Here is a 19,499-nt window from a genome sequence, read left to right as displayed (position 1 = left end):
AAATAGTTGTGTACATTTGTATTACATTAATCCTGTAGCAATATTTTGCTTTTCATGTGAACTTATATTGGACTTTGATCACAAAGGAAGCTCAAAGATGTGAACTTTTAATTTTATTAAAGAAGCAAGTCTTTTGTGATGAAATGTCAGGAAATTAAGATCTCATATCCTTAAGTTTCGTTTGCCATGATAATTCAATTTTTCCAAATGAATAGTATTTTTTTTTTCTTTCTTTTTTTTTTTTTTTAGTAAAGAATGAGTTAGGTCCTCACTGGAAAATCGTCTGAGGCTTCATAAAACTGAATAATTTTTTACAATATGATTTGAAATAATTTTGACATCTTTTTCTTAGCTGATTTGAAATGTTTTTCTTTCATTTATAGTGCCTTTGTGTGGTATCCCAATGGAGATATTGTACACTTCTCGTGCCAGGACCGAAGAGGACACTAGCAGATAGATATAGATATTAAGATTTTTCATGAACTAAATCTGTAATGTTGTACATAAGAAAAGGTTGTACAGAATCACCATGCAAAAGTAATTCTTGGTTTCCTCTGTCAACTTGTAATTGTGATAATGAATGTCCCTTGACAACACAACTGGTCTAATTGCATTTATGCAAATTATCATTGTATAATGCATAATCTTGTTTTGTGGCAGTGTATGTGTCACTGTAATTTACATTTACATCATATATACAGTAAATCCTTAAATTATCAGACCAATTGGAGGTAAAGTTAATCTGATTTATCAATAATTTTATGTATCTGAAATTCAAATTTCCATCTATGACCCAGTTATGTTCCACACCCATAATCACTAGAATGTGGTATTGTTAACTAAACCATGGTATTTCATTTTATTGAATATTTATAACAGTGCAATATAGTGCAGGTGCTGTTGTTCTAAGTGGCATGGCTCTGGGAAGCACACAGGAAAACCCTGCATGAATCGGAAGTTTATTGATCATATAAATGAAAATTCAGGGCACATAAGAAATACCGCTTATCTGATATTCACTTTAAAGATACCAGATTTATCAAGGGTTTGCTGTAAATACATATACCAAAAGGCCTTTTCCCCCATTATAAGGGAGTGGCCAAGTAAGGCATACACTCACCCTATATCCATGCCACACCCACCCAAAAAGTTTTTGTTGTTCCTACCATTTTAGCACCTCATAGATTAAGGGTCATTCTTGTCTCTCCATCACACTGCTTAGGTCAGATTCATTGCAGCAAGACAGCACTTTCACAATTGGGCCCAACAGCCTGAACTGGTTTACCCCTACTTCTCCATGCTATATATATGTCAACCTTCCCACCCAATATACCTGAGAAAAGATGGAGCACATGAGAAGAACATCCCTTTCTTCATCTATTTATAATCATTCTCCATTCATTCCTAGTTTTTTGTACTCTCCTGTCCTTGCTTGACAGACATTCCTCTTACATCCAATGCCCCCTTCACTCCATCCACCCACCCTGTTATTGGTCTTCCCCTCAGGTTTAACATTGTTAACTTCATTTTTTCACATTGTTTTTGCTAGTGCCTTTTCAATCATTCTTTCCATATGCTCAAACTATCTCGGTATTGTTTGATCAACCCTGCCTGACAACTCTCCATCTCCATCTCTCCATTACCTCCACATTTCTTACCCTATCCATCCTCATAACCTTGACCATACTTCTTAAATATTTCACCTCAAAGACATCTAGGGTCTTATTGTCTGCCTGCTTCAAATTCGAACTCTGTTGCGTGCAGTACCATGGGCACAACCACTCCCTTGCACAATCTTCTCTTTGTGTTCATCCCCAGATACCCATTTTTCATGACACCCACCCACCCCTGCCAACATTTTCTAGATTCCCATACTCTGTAATTCACTTCCACTCCTTCATTCACTGCTACATGTAACCCCAAATACTTAAAAGCTCTCCACTTCCTTCATCCTTTCATCCTTTAAAATCACCTCCAACCCACCACTACCATCACTCCTCATACATCCCATCACCTCTCTTCACATTCCCTCCCAAACTCTGCCACCAACTGCTACAGTCTGTCCTCTAAGTCAGCTACAAGTGCAGTGTTATCTGCAAACAACGAATCGCTCACCTCCCACTTCTGTCAGCTCTCATTTACTAACTCCAAACCCCTACCTAGCACCCTTACATTTACTTTATCACCACTCCATCCATATAAGAACATAAGAATGAAGGAGACTGCAAGAGACCTTGAGGCCTACACTAGGCAGTTCCATGTCCATTACCACCTGTTATCCCCTTCCATAAAGTTGTCTAACCGTTTCTTAAAACAACTGATAGTTTCAGCACTCACTACATGGTTACTAAGTCTGTTCCATTCATTGGCCACCCTATTAGTAAACCAATTTTTGCCTATTTCCTTCTTGAATCTAAATTAGCCGGTTTAAATCCATTACTGCAAGTCCATATGCACACTGAACAACCACAGCAACATTACACAACCATGGTGCAGCTACACCTTCACCTCAAACCACTCATTTTCTCCATTCCTAAGCTTCACTTAAGCTACTACACACATACATATACCAAAGGCTTTTTCCCCCATACAAGGGAGGTAGCCAAAAAACAAAGGCATAAAATCCATTCCCACCCATTCCATCCCCACTCCCATTTACCCTCCTCCCTCCCTCTCATCTTGGCTCTTAAGTAGTAGAGCTTATTTTTCCATAAGCTCTAAATTTTGACTGTCCTCAACAGGCTTCCTCTTATCCTGTTTATGTATAATACACTCCATAATGCCTTATGTTATAGGGGGAGGGGGGGGCAACAGTGAAACATAAGTAGGACGATTAAAGTAATTATTATTCAGTTTGTTAATCTACATCAAGGGGGCATGTGCGAAGCCGTTGGCTAAGACCATTACTCTGGCATGTAAGAGCACCTGAAAGGCATGCCTAGCCCGTGGGGCTTGCAATGTTGCTAGGTGTTAATAAGGTAATTTACAAATGTACCTAGCAGCCCAGTGCTCTGGACATAACTACAGATGCTCCTCAACTTACGTTTTAGTTACATTCCGAACGGCCGAACGTAACATGAAAATGAACGTAAGTTGTTACTGTACGTTCCAGTAATGTATGACCGTTAATACTGTACTATACTTCCATAAATTCTACTACCGTATCTTATAAAACACCCCTAAATCATTAATTATAAGCATAACATTGTAAAATAATAACATTAATTTCAAATAAATTAAATTTAAGCAACATAAAGTGAGATGGTGGAGGAGAAGGAGGAGGGGGAGAAGGAGGAGGAGGAGGCAAGGCACGTTCAGTCTGTTGTTTGTGCCATGTAAACAATGGATGCAGCGTCACGTGTAAATATCGTTTGAACGTCTCGTACTACAGAGAGCGCGCTAAACTCAAAAATTCACTCACAAAAATTTGTTGTTTTACAAAAATAATTGTTTACAGTCAGTTCAAACGTAAAATCGAAAAAACATAAAACGAATGAACGTAAGTAGAGGAGCGTCTGTATATGCATGTGGCATCTGCATGCAATGGTGCCTGCACTAAGTACTATACAATGTGTCATCATGCTGGGTGTGTGTTTTAGCGTGATGGTGTGGGTCTGTGTGGCATTTGTTGGGTATGAGTAATGCTTTTACATAGCAGACTGTATGAAAGGACACTACTGTACTCTTGCATGGGTGTTGCATTGTGCTACATAGTGAAGCCCAAAAGACATCTTTACCCTTAGCCAGTAACTTCGCTTTGATGCGTCTTCCTTTCCTAAACCCACACTGTTCATCTCCAATTACTCCCTCTTTTCCCCTAATCCTCTTGTTACACCCTTCCATACACCTTACCAACTACACATAAAAGATTCATCCTTCTAGAATTACTATATTCATATTTGTCCCTTTTTCCTTGTATAGTGAAACTGTACATGCACTCCTTTAATCAACTGATAGTCTTCCTTGCCTTAGGCATACATTCAACAATTTCACTAACCATTCCACTATAACTACTTCCTTCATCAGGTGCCTTACCAGCTTTCATCTCTTTTATGGCTCTGTATTTTTTTTTTTTTTTTTTTTTTTTTTTTGTATCATATGTCCGTCTGCACCCTTTCCCCCTCTCTCTACCTCACCTGCCCCTCACTCTTCTTGCTCTGCATGTGGTTACAAAACGTATTTTTATTCTTTTAATTAAAAGTTTTCCATCAAACATCTACCCCATCTTACACATATTCTCTTTTTGGCCTGCCTCTTCTTATATTAGTTTCTACACTCTTTATTGTGTAATTTTTATATGCTTCCCAAATTCTTCTTTGCAACCATTCCTCATATGCTTGCTTCTTTTGCAACACCACCACCCTTATTTCTTCATCCTACCATTCACTGCCTCTCGTATTCCCTCCCATCTTCTTCATCCCACATAAAGAGGGTCAAGAGTTTAATGTACTCTTATAAGGTAGAGAAGGCCTTTGGTACCTATACACTTTCAGCTTCTTTTAGGTTGGAGAATTCAGCTGAAGTTGACATACTAAATTAAGTTTGTCATTGGAATAAGAATTTTTTTTTTTTTTTTTTCCATCTGTTCCAAAGCACCAGAATTATAATTTGGAATGACTGAATCTGTTCCATTTGTTACAGAAGTATACTGCAAGCCAGTAACTGTTTGCTTAAAATGAAGAAAAGATATTTGTATATTTTATCAGTATGGATAGCTTTTGTGATACATTATTTTTAATAACTGTAAAGAATGCTTTGTATAAGTAGCTATAAAACTGAAAAATTATACACTTTTTGTGCCAAGGAAAAGTTATAGTAAATTCCTAGACAAGTATATGCTTTCTTATTCTGAACTTATATTTTCATTTTTCATTTTCAACTTCTGTACTTCTCTTTACAAGGTGAAAGAGTTAGGAGCTACAGAATTTCAATGTTAAACAAGGCAGGATGATGTCAGTTATGAAAGTACTTTAGTTTTTATACAGTACTACAGTTATTTACTTTACTTTTTAAATAAAATATATGAGAGAGGGAAGTGGGTAGATGGGAGTGGAGTATGTGGGGATGGAATTGGTGGGAGTGGTTTCTATGCCTTTGTTTTTTGGCTACCTCCCTTGTAAGGGGGGAAAAGCCTTTGGTATATGTATGTTTGTACTACAGCTATTTAATATAAGATATATAAATGGAACTAATGATGGGTAGCTACATATGATGCTCCAACAGGATAAATGTCAAGAAACAATCATCTTTCTCATGCCCATACCCAAAGCATACTAACACCCTTACATGCACATCAAAGTGTAAATCCACAAAGCGGCACTCAAGTTTTCAGAATGGACCCAAAATTTCTTTGTCAGCTTTCTCAATTTCTCGATCTTTTCCTCATGTGAAGAGCTGAATGCAACTGTTCCTCTCTTCCTATTAACCAATGATATAGAAGCAGCCCTACACTCAAACATGATAGACAGCAGTCCAAAATTTCTTCATGGAGAAATATTTAGGAAAGCCAGGAACCAATGCCAGCTACTGGTGGAGCTAGAAGGTAGCGAAGGTAAATGAAATCTCATTGCCCCCACCCTGATCTGAATCAGAGATTTTATTACATAAGAAAAAATAAATAGATAAAAAAAATATAGTCTAAGAATGACTGGTATACATTTGCTCTAATTCTTATGAATTTTGAATTTTATTTCACTAGATCCTAAAGGTTTCTGCAAGCCTTTGTCTGACATCAGTGAAGTGATGTACTGTCATGTGGCACGGTCATAATGTGATACTGATATGCATACGAAATAGAGTATTTTGTCATAAATAACCACTAAGGAAGTGGAATCATAAAGAAGAGTAGTAAAACAGGGATGGAAGTCAGAAATTATCAGTATTCTTTTTTCTATCCTTGAGGACAAAATCACACTAAGGAAGTGGAATCATAGAGTAAAGAAGAGACAAGAAGGGTAGTAAAACGGATAGATTTTTTTTTTTTTTTTTGAGTGGAGATTCATCTTCATCATAAAAGAATGCTGCATGACTAGTCTGTAAGGCTGCAACTAAAGTCCCTAAAATTTTGACCACTTAAAAATTCTGTCTATATATATACCGAAAGGCTTCTCCCCCGTTTTAATGGAGATAGTCTGCTGATGCATGCACCCACCTCCAATTTAAAAATAGTTTAGATAAAATGAGATATGAAGACGGGACATTACGAGCATAGCTCCCCTTCCCGTAAAATACAACTAGGTAAATACACATCCTACTCCTATCCATCAGTACCTCATGTAGAGTCTAAAATAAAGATGGCCACCCCACACTAGATCTGTGTCCAACTTCCACCATACCAGTTAAAATTTCCTGGCAGTGCTGTTGGTGCCAGCTGCCATAAGGCTGCAGTTCTTAGGTCAGCAAACCTTAAGGCAAGTATGGATGGATTGATTGAAGAGCAAAGAAGAATGAAAGATTTCTATATTGATATTTTCTCAACCTATACACCATTCCCCATAAATTGAGGTAGTTAGGCATGTATGAGAAAAATCATCTCCCTTCTTGTACACTACTGTCAAGGACTAATGCAAGTAATGGTCCTGCAAGATAGACATTAAAGAAAATAATTTCTGCTCTCTGCCTCCCACAGACATTCTCACCTCTGTCCAGATTTATACCTAAAGGCCCTGACACTAATATTTGGTCTTAGGACATAGCCCAAGCTCTCCCCATCAACTTTGACTCTACAGTGAGACCTCTCATTAACGGACATTAATTAGCTGTGTTTTCGCTGTGTTTTTGGTGTTTTTGGCGCTGTTGTTTAGCGTGTACAATCACTATGCCACCCAAAAACCACTCCAAATCAACAGATTATTCACATCAACAGACACCATTATCCCCCTTTTAGTCCGTTAATGAGAGGTAGTACTGTATTTCCTTCACCTTTGCACAGAAGGAGATCTAACAAGCAGCAAGTACTCCCCTCCTGCTAATACTATAAGCTGGTAATGAAGAAATGGTCTCATACTATTACAACACAAACAATAGTCCAACATTTTTACCCAGAGATCTATGGTAGGGCCTGGGAACTGTTGCCAATCTCTATGCTGCTACAGATCGCTAGTCAGTGAAACTCAAGACAATTGCTATAGTTATTGTTATTGAATACTTTTCATTCTCCTGTATGGGGTATTGATTCAGAGATATATTGTGCAATCAACGTTTTAGGGACTTTAATGACATCCCTGTGGACCAAAATAGAAAATTAATCTCTACTTGGAAAAAAGTGTTGATCACTTTTGTTATCCCTCCTATTTACTGTAGTATCTGCCTTAAGTCTCTCCTTTAACTTTTTTAATGACCCCAACTATTTGGCATAGTACAGTAGATAGGAGGGATAACAAAGGTACATACATATATGTATGTATGTACCTTTGTTATCCCTCCTATCTACTGTACTATCTGCCTTAAGTCTCTCCTTTAACTTTTTTAACGACTCCACCTCTTTGGCATGATATTGTACCTAAGGATAGATATGTTTATCATCAATGAAGTAATAATACTTTCACTCTTGCTCAGGGCCCCGACAAGGGGAGGGGCAGGGGAGGGCAATGCACCGGGGCAGCATGTGTGTTTTTTTTTTTTAAGGTAAAGCAAATTCCCCCTAATGTACTTTTAATGCATGGCTTATTTATCTTGAGTTGTGTGTATGAATGATGTGTGCATAAACATTGTTTTGTGGATGAATGTTACATGTCAATTGTGCTAGTGACCATCAGATGTGGAAGGTGGTGGTATGTGGGGGGCAGCACTTTTCGACTCACCCTGGGGTGGCACTTACCCATGTTGGGGCCCTACTCTTGCTATTACAAATATAACCATGAGAAATTTGCACCACATTACTTTCTCAGTAGCACCGCTAGTGCATCCCTGGTGCAATCTACTCATGGAACATTTTTATTTATATACTCTTCTCCAACCCATTCATATTTTCAGTTGTTGAACATCCTGAACACAAGCCTTTTATAGTTTCATTTATCACATCTCCACCTTTTTCATAGTCTGTCCCTTCCTCTTTTGGCATTTGGCTCAAGATCCTTTGTGGATATCTACTCTCACCTCTTCTCATAACATGACTAAAACACAACAGGCTGGCCAGTTTTGCTCTTTCTCCTATTCCCACTCCTCCTACTCCTCCTCCTCCTTTTTTTTTTTCTTTTGGGTGGGTGGGGCATTCAGGCATCTTATTTCCATTGCCTTCATATTACCTGTCTTACATTCATCACCCAGGCCTCAATCCCACACATAATAGTTGCCATAACTTGTAAGGATTTATTTAGCATGAACATGAATTAAATAGAACTGATCTACTGGGTCTTTATTAAAATTTACACTATCAGATACCTGTGCCTGGAATAGCTAAGAATATAGTTATATACAACCTGGCTTAATGAAGGTTGCACATGATGTTCAACAATCAGCTCCATCTTGGCTGATGAGGATGTCATAATGAATTTTGACTTGAGTTCATCTCAACAAAACTGAGGGACCCCTGTAGATGTCACATCACAGGGAGGGTTGCGTTCCTCCTGGCTGAAGCTGTCATGAAAGTGATTGAGAGAAACAATGCACATTGTCCCATCTCATATTCTCTAACCTTTTTATCATGTCTAGCCTCAAATTCATGTACAGCTCCAACTTACTCCATATCCTTGATTTCAAATTATCATATTTAGATTTGAACTCGTTTATTGTTTGAACTTGGGCTATATCACCTTCCAAACTATTCCAAGTATTTATGCATCTATATGGAAAACTATTTCTTCACATCCTTCAGACATAGGGTCTTTCTTAATTTGATACCATGACCTCTCAAGCCCTTCCATCTTTAATCAGGAGATCTCTTCTGTCAATGCAATCTATCCCCTTTAGTGACCTGAATACTGTAATCATATCACCTCTTTCTCTTCAATCTTTCAAAGTTGGCAGACCCACTGCTATTAGTCTTTCCTTATATGGTTTATCTGCCAGACTGGGGACCAGTTTGGTTGCCTCCTTTTGTATTCTCTCAATCTTGCGTATATCCTTCACTATGTGTGGGGACCATACTACTGAAACATATTCCAGTTTTGGACAGATCAGAGTTTCAATGAGTTTTTTCATCATTTCTTCATCCATATGGTGAAATGCCACTTTGATCTTCTGCATCAGTCCATATGTCTCATCCACAATCCTGTTGATATGTCTGTCAGGTGACAGGTCGTCTTTTATCAACACTCCCAAATCTTTATCCTCTTTTGCTTTTGTAATGGGTTTTCTTCCCAAGGAATAATTTAATGATGCTCTTTTGCCACTAATGTCCATTTCCAGTACTTTGCATTTCTTGAGAATCCCAAGACCTTCATGTTGGCAGTAGAGCTGGTTGGGGATGCCATGACTCAGGTAAAGTAGATGGGAGGGTATTGTTCCTGATGTATAGTATGTGTGTGTATGGTCGGGGTGCTTGACTGTTGAGCCACGTGAGTACAGTAACTTTATGGTGTGATGATGATGATGGGCTGTGATCTTGTGGTGCAGTGTAGCTTGTGGGGAGATTCCACGTAACTATTAGGTGATATATTTCTTTCACTGCTTCTTCTGACATAATTTAATATCAATATACAACTCTCAAGGGCACTGCCATCTTCTTCCTCTATCATTTTTTATAATATCCATACTCATATCATACCATCCCACCACTTTCTTATATTTCATCTTTTCCGCAGCATCCTAAATTTTTTTTTATTGGTTTCTCCTTTTACTCTTCATTCCACTTCTCCCCAATACTGACATTGCAACTTTCCTATTCATACTCAAGTAATGTCCTAAATGATACTTGATCTCTAATGCTCTCTTTCCTATTGTTTTATTTTATAGTCATATGATAATATATCATTAAGATTTCATATGGGATTATGTACAGTAAATTGTTTCTCAAATTTGACCAAACGTTTGATATATTCGAAGGTCTATTATATCATACTTTCTGCACATATTGAACTTTGGGGTCAGTTTATGACAATAATATATACAGTAAACCCTTGATATATCAAGCTAATTGGGGGAAGGTTTGGTCATTATGGGTGAAAGGTGTCTGGCCAGCTTTCCATACTGAACCTTGGACTACATATATCAATCTTGTTTGTTATACCAGACAAATGGTCAGTAGGTCTCACTAGGGCCAGTATAGCAAAAATTCAGTTTAACAAGGTTCGGTATAGCGAGGGTTTACTATACTCCACATTCAAAATGGATTTTTTTGGTATTTATTTTTTGTGCATGGTAGGATTTCTCTTATTTTCTTGTGGAATGAGATTTGTATAGGCTTCAAGTTGCATTAAATGTGGTTTCCATCATGCTGGGTGAAATTCTTAATAGACCCAGCAAAAGGCATCTACTCATGGTGGTCTTAATGAACAGACATCAGGTATTATTACCTCCAGTGCCTCTCTCCAAAACCTCTAAGCACGCCACCTGAAAGCAGTCCATAACACTCAGCACTCCAACTAGATCCAAGATCTCTCTTTCTCTCTTATATTAGCTTCTCTTTGTCTACTACCTTTTCATATGAGAACTGATAACTGGTGACTACATCCCACCCTACTTCAACAAATTAGTGGCGTAAAAAGTCTCACACACAACAGAAACAGTACTCTAATTTTTCTTCCCTTAGAGATCTATTGGAGGCCCCAAGGACTGTTGCTAGCTGGTATGGGATTGCAAGTTTCTAGTCATAGACATTCAGAGCAGTGATTCATTGGTAGGACTTTGTTTACAAAACAAATACTTAATTTACAAATGTACAAGGAGGTAGACATTTTGTGAGTAATACAATTCTTAAAAAAAAAAAAAATCATGGATTGTACTCAGTATTTTTTAGAAATACCTTAAAAAAAAACAATACAACATAAGATTTTGTAAACGGAATAATTATTTCAAAATTTGCTCATGAAATATTTGGACTGTGGCACTACTTATGTTTGCACACAAATTAAGAAAAAGCATGTAAAACGTTTCACCAATACAAGTTAAAGAACAACTGGATCTCACCTCCAAACTTTTTATTTCTTTTGGTAATGATAAGTGTTATCTCGAGTGTCACTGACTGGAGACCAGAAGCCCTGAACAGCTGGCAATGGTTCCTGGGCCTTCCCATAGATTTCTGGGAAGGAACATTGAAATGTTGTCTGCATTGTATTAGTATGGAACTGTTTCTGTCACCAGTTTGTAGTAGTAGTAGTAGCAATAAAGCAGTTGCCAGTTTTCAGCTTGCCTTATGTGAAGAGATTAAGGAAATTTAGTTGAAGTTGAGCCTAGTCCAGAGACTAAAGATCAGGAGCTGCACCTTCAGGTAAAGTTGAGAACGCAGACAGGTTTTTGAAGATGTATGTCAGGGAGATGATTCTCAGATGCTCATGTCACAGGACCACCACTTGCAGGTACCCATTGTTGATCTGTTGCTTGTAGTATGATCAATGAAAGAAAATGCCAAAGTGTACAAATTTTGATTAGATATTTCTTTTTCAAGAACCCTGTTCATATATAACATTTAATTTTTTGATATGTATTCCTATATTGATTTAATCAAATTTGTTTCTTTTATGAGATTAATTGATATTACTTATTTCACATATGGATGCAAGAATGCATGATTGTGGTGTGTAGATCTTTCATACTTGTATATTCATCATCACATTGCATATTTACTTCTTTTAATAACTGTATTGTAGCAGGTTACATCACCTGATAAAACGGATCTTGCACATAATAAACATTTATTGTATGAAATGTAAATCATAACCTGTGGCATCTATTGTAGTCGTTGTACTGAACTATGAATGAACTTGTTTACAGCATATATCCACCCACCAAGTTAGAATTTGAATAGACTAGTAGGTGTTCCTCATTGTAACTGTATCTGAATTTGATATACTGGGTAGTTATACAGTTCATATAAGTTTGCTTATTCATACATAATGAAATTATTCACAGTAAATAGTGTGTGTTAAATACATAGATTTGCTGTATTTATGACATTTATGCACTTTAACTTTCAGTACATTCAAATTTCAATAAGTGGCTTTATCAGACACTAATTTTTTGTTTCATTGGGATAGAAGTTATCTATTTAAGATTACATATTTACATTGTTTCAGAGTTAATGTATATAAAGATGAATTTTATATAATGCACTGTAAAAATAATACATCATCATCATTGTACTGTAATGAAAAATATGAACATTTGTATTTTTACAGCAATTATAAAACTATATTACTATATGGTACTGCATGATATTCTAATAATGCTGGTACACTAACCTTCCCAATATATACATACCTTCCTTATAAGGGGAAAGAAGCCTATTGGTATATAGATAGACAGGGATCAGTGAAGATTTATTGAAATATGTTCATCTTCAGCTTCAATGCAAATTAATGTTACCTTGATGCATACATAGATATTTGAGTTTTAGCTCTGTCATTATTGATAACCAGATAAAATTATTCTTCACAGGTCACAAAATGAAAATCCTTTTGTATAATAAAATTTGAAATATAAGTGAAGTTTTTATATGCATTCTATTTTATTAAGGAAAAGGCTGTGATATATCGCTTGTTTGCGAAAACGTCGTCATAACTCAAAAAACTGAATTTTTGAGTTATCTATACAGACATATTCATCTTCAAACACGGATTTTTTTATAACAGTGTCATATCTGTAGCTCAAAAATTGACCGCTAGGGAGTGCTAAATGTCCCAACGACATAACCTTACATGTTCCAACTTGTTCCAACAAATATTTTAGACTTAGTAAAGATTATGATTGTTTCAATTTCTATAAACTTTAGAGGCGTATTTGATGCTCCAAAAAATGTTCCACCTATGGTGTTTGAGGGCTTTTTATGATATTGAGAGCATTTTGAAACTTTAAAATGCCTCTCCTGAAAAATTCAATATTTTGAGTTATGACGACGTTTTCGCAAACAAGCGATATATATGTGTGTGTATATATATATATATATATATATATATATATATATATATATATAATTTTTTTTTTTTTTCCCCCAAGGTAACTAAATGAGAAATGTGAGAAACAGAAGCAATTGTTCCTGTGTTTTGTGTATCTGGAGGTGTATGATAGAGCCAATAGGAAGAGAGTATGGGAGACCATGAGAATATATTGAGTGATGGAAAGAGATTTAGATGCAATGAATAGTTATTATTATGAATGAGAAACTTGTGCAGGGGTTATGCTTAATTCCTACATAATCTAGTAACACATATTGCTAGATGCTCAACATACTTCCTAGTTGGTGAGTTTTCAGTCCTCAGGTCATCAAGCCTCTAGCTGTGAGTCTTTGACTGTCCTTATAGCTTCATGCTTTGACTGTCTTTATGGTTTCCTGATAGTGATCCCTTCCACACCATTAACTCAAAAGATCTCAAGTCCAACTTATGATTCATGGAGCTATGAAGTGAGATCTTGTACTGCCAGCAGGTACCTTAATACCAGTGGCTACATTCCTCCCCGTTACTGGACCAACATGGTCAAAAGATATTTGAATGTGAGGATGGTGGCAGAGATGCCAATGGTTTAAGTCAGAATGATGGTTGTTGGTAGGACCAGTTAATTTTCCCACCTCTTCTGTTAGAGCTCCTTCCAGGAAGCATATTGTCATGACTGGCCTGCACAATAATCCAATTTGTGTTGTGACTTGTATCTCATATACAAGTCCATCATGGAAAGCTGATACCTTCTGAAGGTAATTGAACATCTACTAAGAGCACTATTTCCCCCTCTGTAAGGTTACTTACCCTGTCTGGAGTATTGGCTGCATGTTATTGTTGGTTTAAAAGCTGCTCAGTAGCATGCAGCTGATACTTTAGAGTCTATATGGGGCACCCCTACACACCAAAGCCACACATCATTTTGTCTGTGACAGAGGAAATCTATTCATAGAGAAATGATACTTTATTATACTGCAACTGTCCTGTAATGCTGTCCCCCTACTCTTAATACTGTACTATACCACTTCTCTGAATATTAATTTCCTTTTTTCATCGAACCCTGTGGTAGTGGAGAAGAATACTGCCACTGAATGTTCCCACTTGAGTTGTAAAAGGTGACAGAAATGGGATGGGAATAGGACTAGGTATCCTACTCTCTGTAATCCTAAAGGGGACATTCCTAAAAAAACAAAGGCATAAGAGGGTATTGGAGGAGTTTTCCAACCAGTACCCTAAGGTTTGGGTCTTTTAATGTGCATGGATGTGGAATAGATGCGAGTAAAAGGGATGAGATAGGTAGTATGTTTGCGAAAAGAAAGATGGATGTATTGGCATTGAGGGAAACTAAGTTGAAAGGGAAGGGCAAGTTTGAGTTTGGGAGGGTGTTAGGAGTGAAGAGGATGAGGGAGAGAAGGGGTGGCTATACTAGTAAGTGAAGAGATAAGTAAATGTGTGGTGGAGTGGAAGGAGGTTTCTTCAAGGTTTATGTGGATGAAGATGAAACTGGGAAGGGAGATGTGGGTTTTTTTAAATGCATATGGGCCTGGTAGTGAGAGGAGCGAAGAGGAAAGGGAGCCTTTTTGGATAGATTTAAATGAGTGCACAAAGGGTTTACGGAGAAATGTCAATGCACTGGTATTGGGAGATCATAATGCTAGGGTAGGAAATGAACCAATAGATAGAGTGGTTGGGAAGTGTGGAGTGCCAAGAAAAAATTGTAGTGAAGAGATGATGGTGGAGATGTGTCTAGAGAGTTGATGATAGCAAATACAGTGTTTAGGAAGAAAGTCAAGCATAAGTGCACATGGAAGAGGATGGTGGATGGAAGGGTGGTAGATAAGGCTTTAATGGACTATATAGTGGTAACCAGGAGAAGAGTAGGAAGAGTTTTGGATGTACATGTTCTAAGGGGAGAGAGTGGGGGAATATCAGATAATTTTTTGGTGGAAGGTAAGTTGAGAGTGGAGGATAGATGGAGAAAGAGGAAAAGGACAGAAGGTAGGGAGGTGTTTAGAGTAAATTGCTTAAATGAGGAAGAAAAGGAGTACAAGAAGCTGAGAGGGAGTGAAGGATAGAATAGAACTAGGAGTGGAGGAGGAATAGGGATGGTTCAGGGAAGGAGTCACAAAGTGTGCAAAAATGGTGTGTGAAACAAGGATAGGAGGAAATAGAAGGAAGGGTAGTGAGTGGTGGGATGAGGAAGCAAAGAAGGTTGTAGAAGAGAAGAAACAAGCATTCACAGATTGGTTACAAAATAGGATGAATCATATGAGAGGTAAAAAGAAAAGAGTAAAACATAAGATAAAGGAGGCAAAGAGGAGAGCAGATGTGAAATGGGGTAAGACTATGACAGAAAATTTTGAAAGTAATAAAAAGATGTTTTGGAAGGAAATTTAGAGAGGAAGAGGAGGTGAATCAAATAGAGAAGAAAAGTTAAAAGGTGCAGATGAAGAGATGATAATGGAAGAGATGGTAGTAAGAGGAAGATGGGCAGATATTTTAGGGAGTTGCTAAATGTAGAGGAGGATAGGGAGGGAAAGGTAGTTTCAGTGGGAAGCACTAAGAAACTGACAGTGATGAATGAGGAAGACAAAGGAGAAATAAGAAAAGATGAGGTGAAAGCAGTTATCAAAATGATGAGAGCAGGTAAGGCACCTGGATTGGGTGGGTGTCATGCAGTGTCTAAAAAAGGGAGATACAGTGATGGTGGACTGGCTGGTGAGGTTGTTTAATGTTTGTCTAAAAGAGGGTAGAGTGCCAGAGGAGTGTGTGTATAGTTCCATTTTACAAGGGAAAAGGGGACAAGTGTGAGTGAAGTAGTTTCAGGGGGATCAGTTTGTTGAATGTTGTTGGGAAGGTTTATGGGAGGATTTTGATTGAGAGGATTAGGAGATGAACAGAGGGAGTAATTGGTTAGGAACCGTGTGGGTCTAGGACAGGTAGTGGTTGCGTGAATCAGAGTTTTGTGGTAGGGTAGACATGAGAAAGCTTTAGGAAAAACTAAGGATGTTTCTTGGGCCTTTATGGATTTGAAAAAAGCTTATGATAGGGTAGACAGGAAGAAAATGTGGGAAGTATTGCAGATATGTGGGATAGGAGGAAAGCTGGAGTACTATGGACGCATTCCGATATGCATGGTTCCATTTTCCGCCATAAGTTTCGTCACAACCTTTCGGCCTCTAGGTGTATACAATCATAACAGACTCGCAAAGTACCCTACAAGCAATTTTCACCAAGTTACACCACCTACTGAAAAGAAAAATAACCGTGGCTCATCCAAATCCCCACCCACTTCAAATCTATATTCTTCTGCTGGGTACCATCTCATGTTGCCATTCCTATCAACGAACGAGCTGGCAAAGAGAGAAAAGTTGTGTAGAAGCAGTGAAAATGAGCTCCTCGATAAGCATGGAGTTAGTAGTTACGAAATAAGATCAAGTAAGGACCAATAAGATTTGTGAATGGACTGGGATACGAATGAGACTGGACGAAAGAGTAGAGCAGGATGTGGAACCCGGGGTTTTTCAAGATTTTTTTTTTTAACGAGATCTATATATAATCATAATTGCCAAAGAAAAAATAATAATAAACAGAAATGTCCTTCCAATAATACTGGTACCACAAAAGAAACACAAAATGGTTTACTTCCTTCCGTATAATCTAAAGGTAATTGGTAGCGTAATGGCCAAGAACGAATAACACCTTCGGAGGGTTGCGTGAGCACTTTACCTCAGCTAATCCGCTGACCCTTGCATTCACCGAAAGCGGGAGATATGTACTTATATACAACTCAATGCAATAAAATAGCAAGCCACTTCACAATTGAAAAAACACAGGTGTGCAAGCTACAATTATCACTCAACACACGAACATCAGTCTACACGCAGTGGTTCTTAACCCCTGGGTCGCGACCCAAATTTGGGTCGCCAAGCCATTTTATTGGGTCGCTAAGGGTTTGCAGAAAATAATTATTTTCCCACTACAAATTTATTATAATTATATACTGTGATAATTAAAATACATGATGCCTAGTTTTAGGATTCTAAGCAGACCATGATTAGATAAAATATAAATAAAACCCGCTTTTAAAAGCATAACCATATTACTTATAAAGACAATTCGTATATCTATGTAGGCTTGGGTCGCGATGCTTGATTTGTGCAAAATTTTGGGTCGCTGCCAAAAATGGTTAAGAACCACTGGTGTCACTCTACAGACTCTACACCAAACAATCAGAGGGCAGCTCGAGTCCACATCGTTTATTATTTGTTTTTGTTTTTCTAATCTAAACTACTCCCCATGTGCATGCATGTGTGTGGTGAGTAATGAGTTTAACTTTCCGCACGGGGCATTGTATACTCGGCAGTAGCTGTCGAAATGAAAAACCATGTCTTTATATTATCTCATTTGAGTCATTTGTAGGTATAATATTCAAGTGCTGACATGTCGAGATGAAAAACTCGTATCTATGACGCCTCACGTCGTCTACTCAGTGCCCACGAACTTTGACCGTCTCCGATTATAATTCGCGACTGTGACGTTTTCATCTACTTTATCCTTCGCCCAGTTATGACGATTTTGAATTAGTTTGAGCATTTAGGAGGGGTGGAGAACCCGATGTGTAAGGTTTCTGAACATGGTGAATGCGGAATTTTTGTATTTAATTAAAGATAGGTCACGGTACGACGGTTCAGACGCGTTTTAGCTATGAGATAGTAGACTGGGTAGGTGCCGTGCATTGCAGAGGGGAGAAAGGTCGGTTAAACGACTGCAGCGAGAAACAAAGGAGGGAAGGAGAAGAATTGCGTAAATTCAAAAGGTGGTATCCCTGTGTGTATGTATATACTTTAATTATTAAAGGACATTTTAGACATTAATTTGAACAAATAATGAGTGTGAAAAAGGTGGGCACAACAAGGACACCCTGGGATAGTTTGTTACAGGATTGAATAAGGGTAGATATAATTGAATAATTCATGAGACAGTGGCACTAGAGTGAGGTCAGGAAAAAGATTTTTTTTTTTTTTTTAGGATTAATGATTCGGATGTCAAACTAGCGAGATTGTGCAATGGCATTAGAGTAAGGAACATAAGAATGAAGGAGACTGCAAGAGACCATAAGGCCTACACTAGGCAGCTCCGTATCCATCACCACCTGTCATCCCCATCCATAAAGTTGTCTAATCGTTTCTTAAAACAACTGATAGTTTCAGCGCTTACCACATGGTTACTAAGTCTATTCCATTCGTCGACCACCCTATTAGTAAACCAATTCTTGCCTATTTCCTTCTTAAATCTAAATTTGTCCAGTTTAGATCCATTACTGCGAGTCCTGCCCTGTTGTTTTAATATGATAACCTTGTATAGACTAAGGTATATAGACCTGCTCCATAAGAGGACAGGACTCTGGACGTGCTGGCAATATTGATAGGAAAGAGACAAGGGGAACTTGTAACAAAGTAATTACGAAAGAGATGTAGAGTGATGGGAGCCAAAGAGACGAAATTATTCCTTTTTTATGTTTGCCACTATACTTTTTAAGTAACAGTTATAAGTTCAAGATTTTTAATTGTGTTCATATTTGATTTATTTTCCATACTTTATACATTATCAAAGTGACAGATTTGTGAAAAATCTTAACAAAATCTGTAACAGTTTATAAGACATCATCCTACACAGTATGTGCTTAGTATGCTGCAAATTCCTTTAATAAAATTTCAAAGCTATACATTTTAGGGGTTAGAATTCATGTATTTTCGATTGCTATAACCTCCTAGGAATACTGTTTATTGTATACGTAACTCTCCTTTAATGTATATGTAATAACTAAGTAAAGAGGAATTACTACATGAGATGTACCGTTGGATAACTTTAACAATTGAAGTACGCTTCTTTAGCCTGCATCCTGTAACCTAGATTCTTTCTGTTACCACTTGAAGAGCAGAGAATCATGCCTCATCCACTGTACATGCTGTTTGAAATATACAAGTACACACACACCCCATACCGACATTTGTGGACTTAATCAACAACTAGAATTAACATTGTTGTACTACATACCTATTACTTAGCCTGCTGTTTTTTTGTTTTTTGTTTTTTTCATTTTTTGAATGCTTGTAACAACGTCTTCTCACTGTCATAGTTTTATATTGTTATAATCTTGTAGGATGTATATTTTCAGCAGAAATGCTGCTATACCCAATAAACCGTAAATAATAATAGTGATAATAATAATAATAACAATAACAATTATTATTATTATTATTATTATTATTATTATCATTATTATTATTATCATTATTATTATTATTATTATCATTATTATTATTATTATTGTTTTGTTGTTGTTGTTGTTTTTATTATTATTATTATTATTATTATTATTATTTTATTATTATTTATTATTTATTATTATTATTATACTTTTTCTTTTAGGAATGTCCCCTGTGAGGCTACAAGAAGGATGCC

General features: G+C 37.2%; 1 protein-coding gene across 1 annotated transcript in view; it reads left to right on the top strand.

The window, feature by feature from the left end:
- The window catches only part of Vps39 (vacuolar protein sorting 39), a 33,977-nt gene extending 28,219 nt beyond the window's left edge, over nt 1–5,758 (top strand). Inside the window, exon 19 of the mRNA XM_076196508.1 lies at nt 384–5,758. Coding sequence (XP_076052623.1) covers nt 384–450 — 67 coding nt within the window. The 3' untranslated portion in view covers nt 451–5,758. The remainder of the gene's footprint in view (nt 1–383) is intronic.
- The last annotated feature ends 13,741 nt before the right edge of the window (nt 5,759–19,499 follow it).

The sequence above is a fragment of the Oratosquilla oratoria genome, chromosome 1 (assembly GCF_046742065.1).
Source record: "Oratosquilla oratoria isolate Oo_2021 chromosome 1, ASM4674206v1, whole genome shotgun sequence".
Classification (NCBI taxonomy): Eukaryota; Metazoa; Arthropoda; class Malacostraca; order Stomatopoda; family Squillidae; genus Oratosquilla; species Oratosquilla oratoria.
Note: the sequence above shows the minus strand (reverse complement) of the source record. Positions and strands in the feature narration are given on the sequence as shown.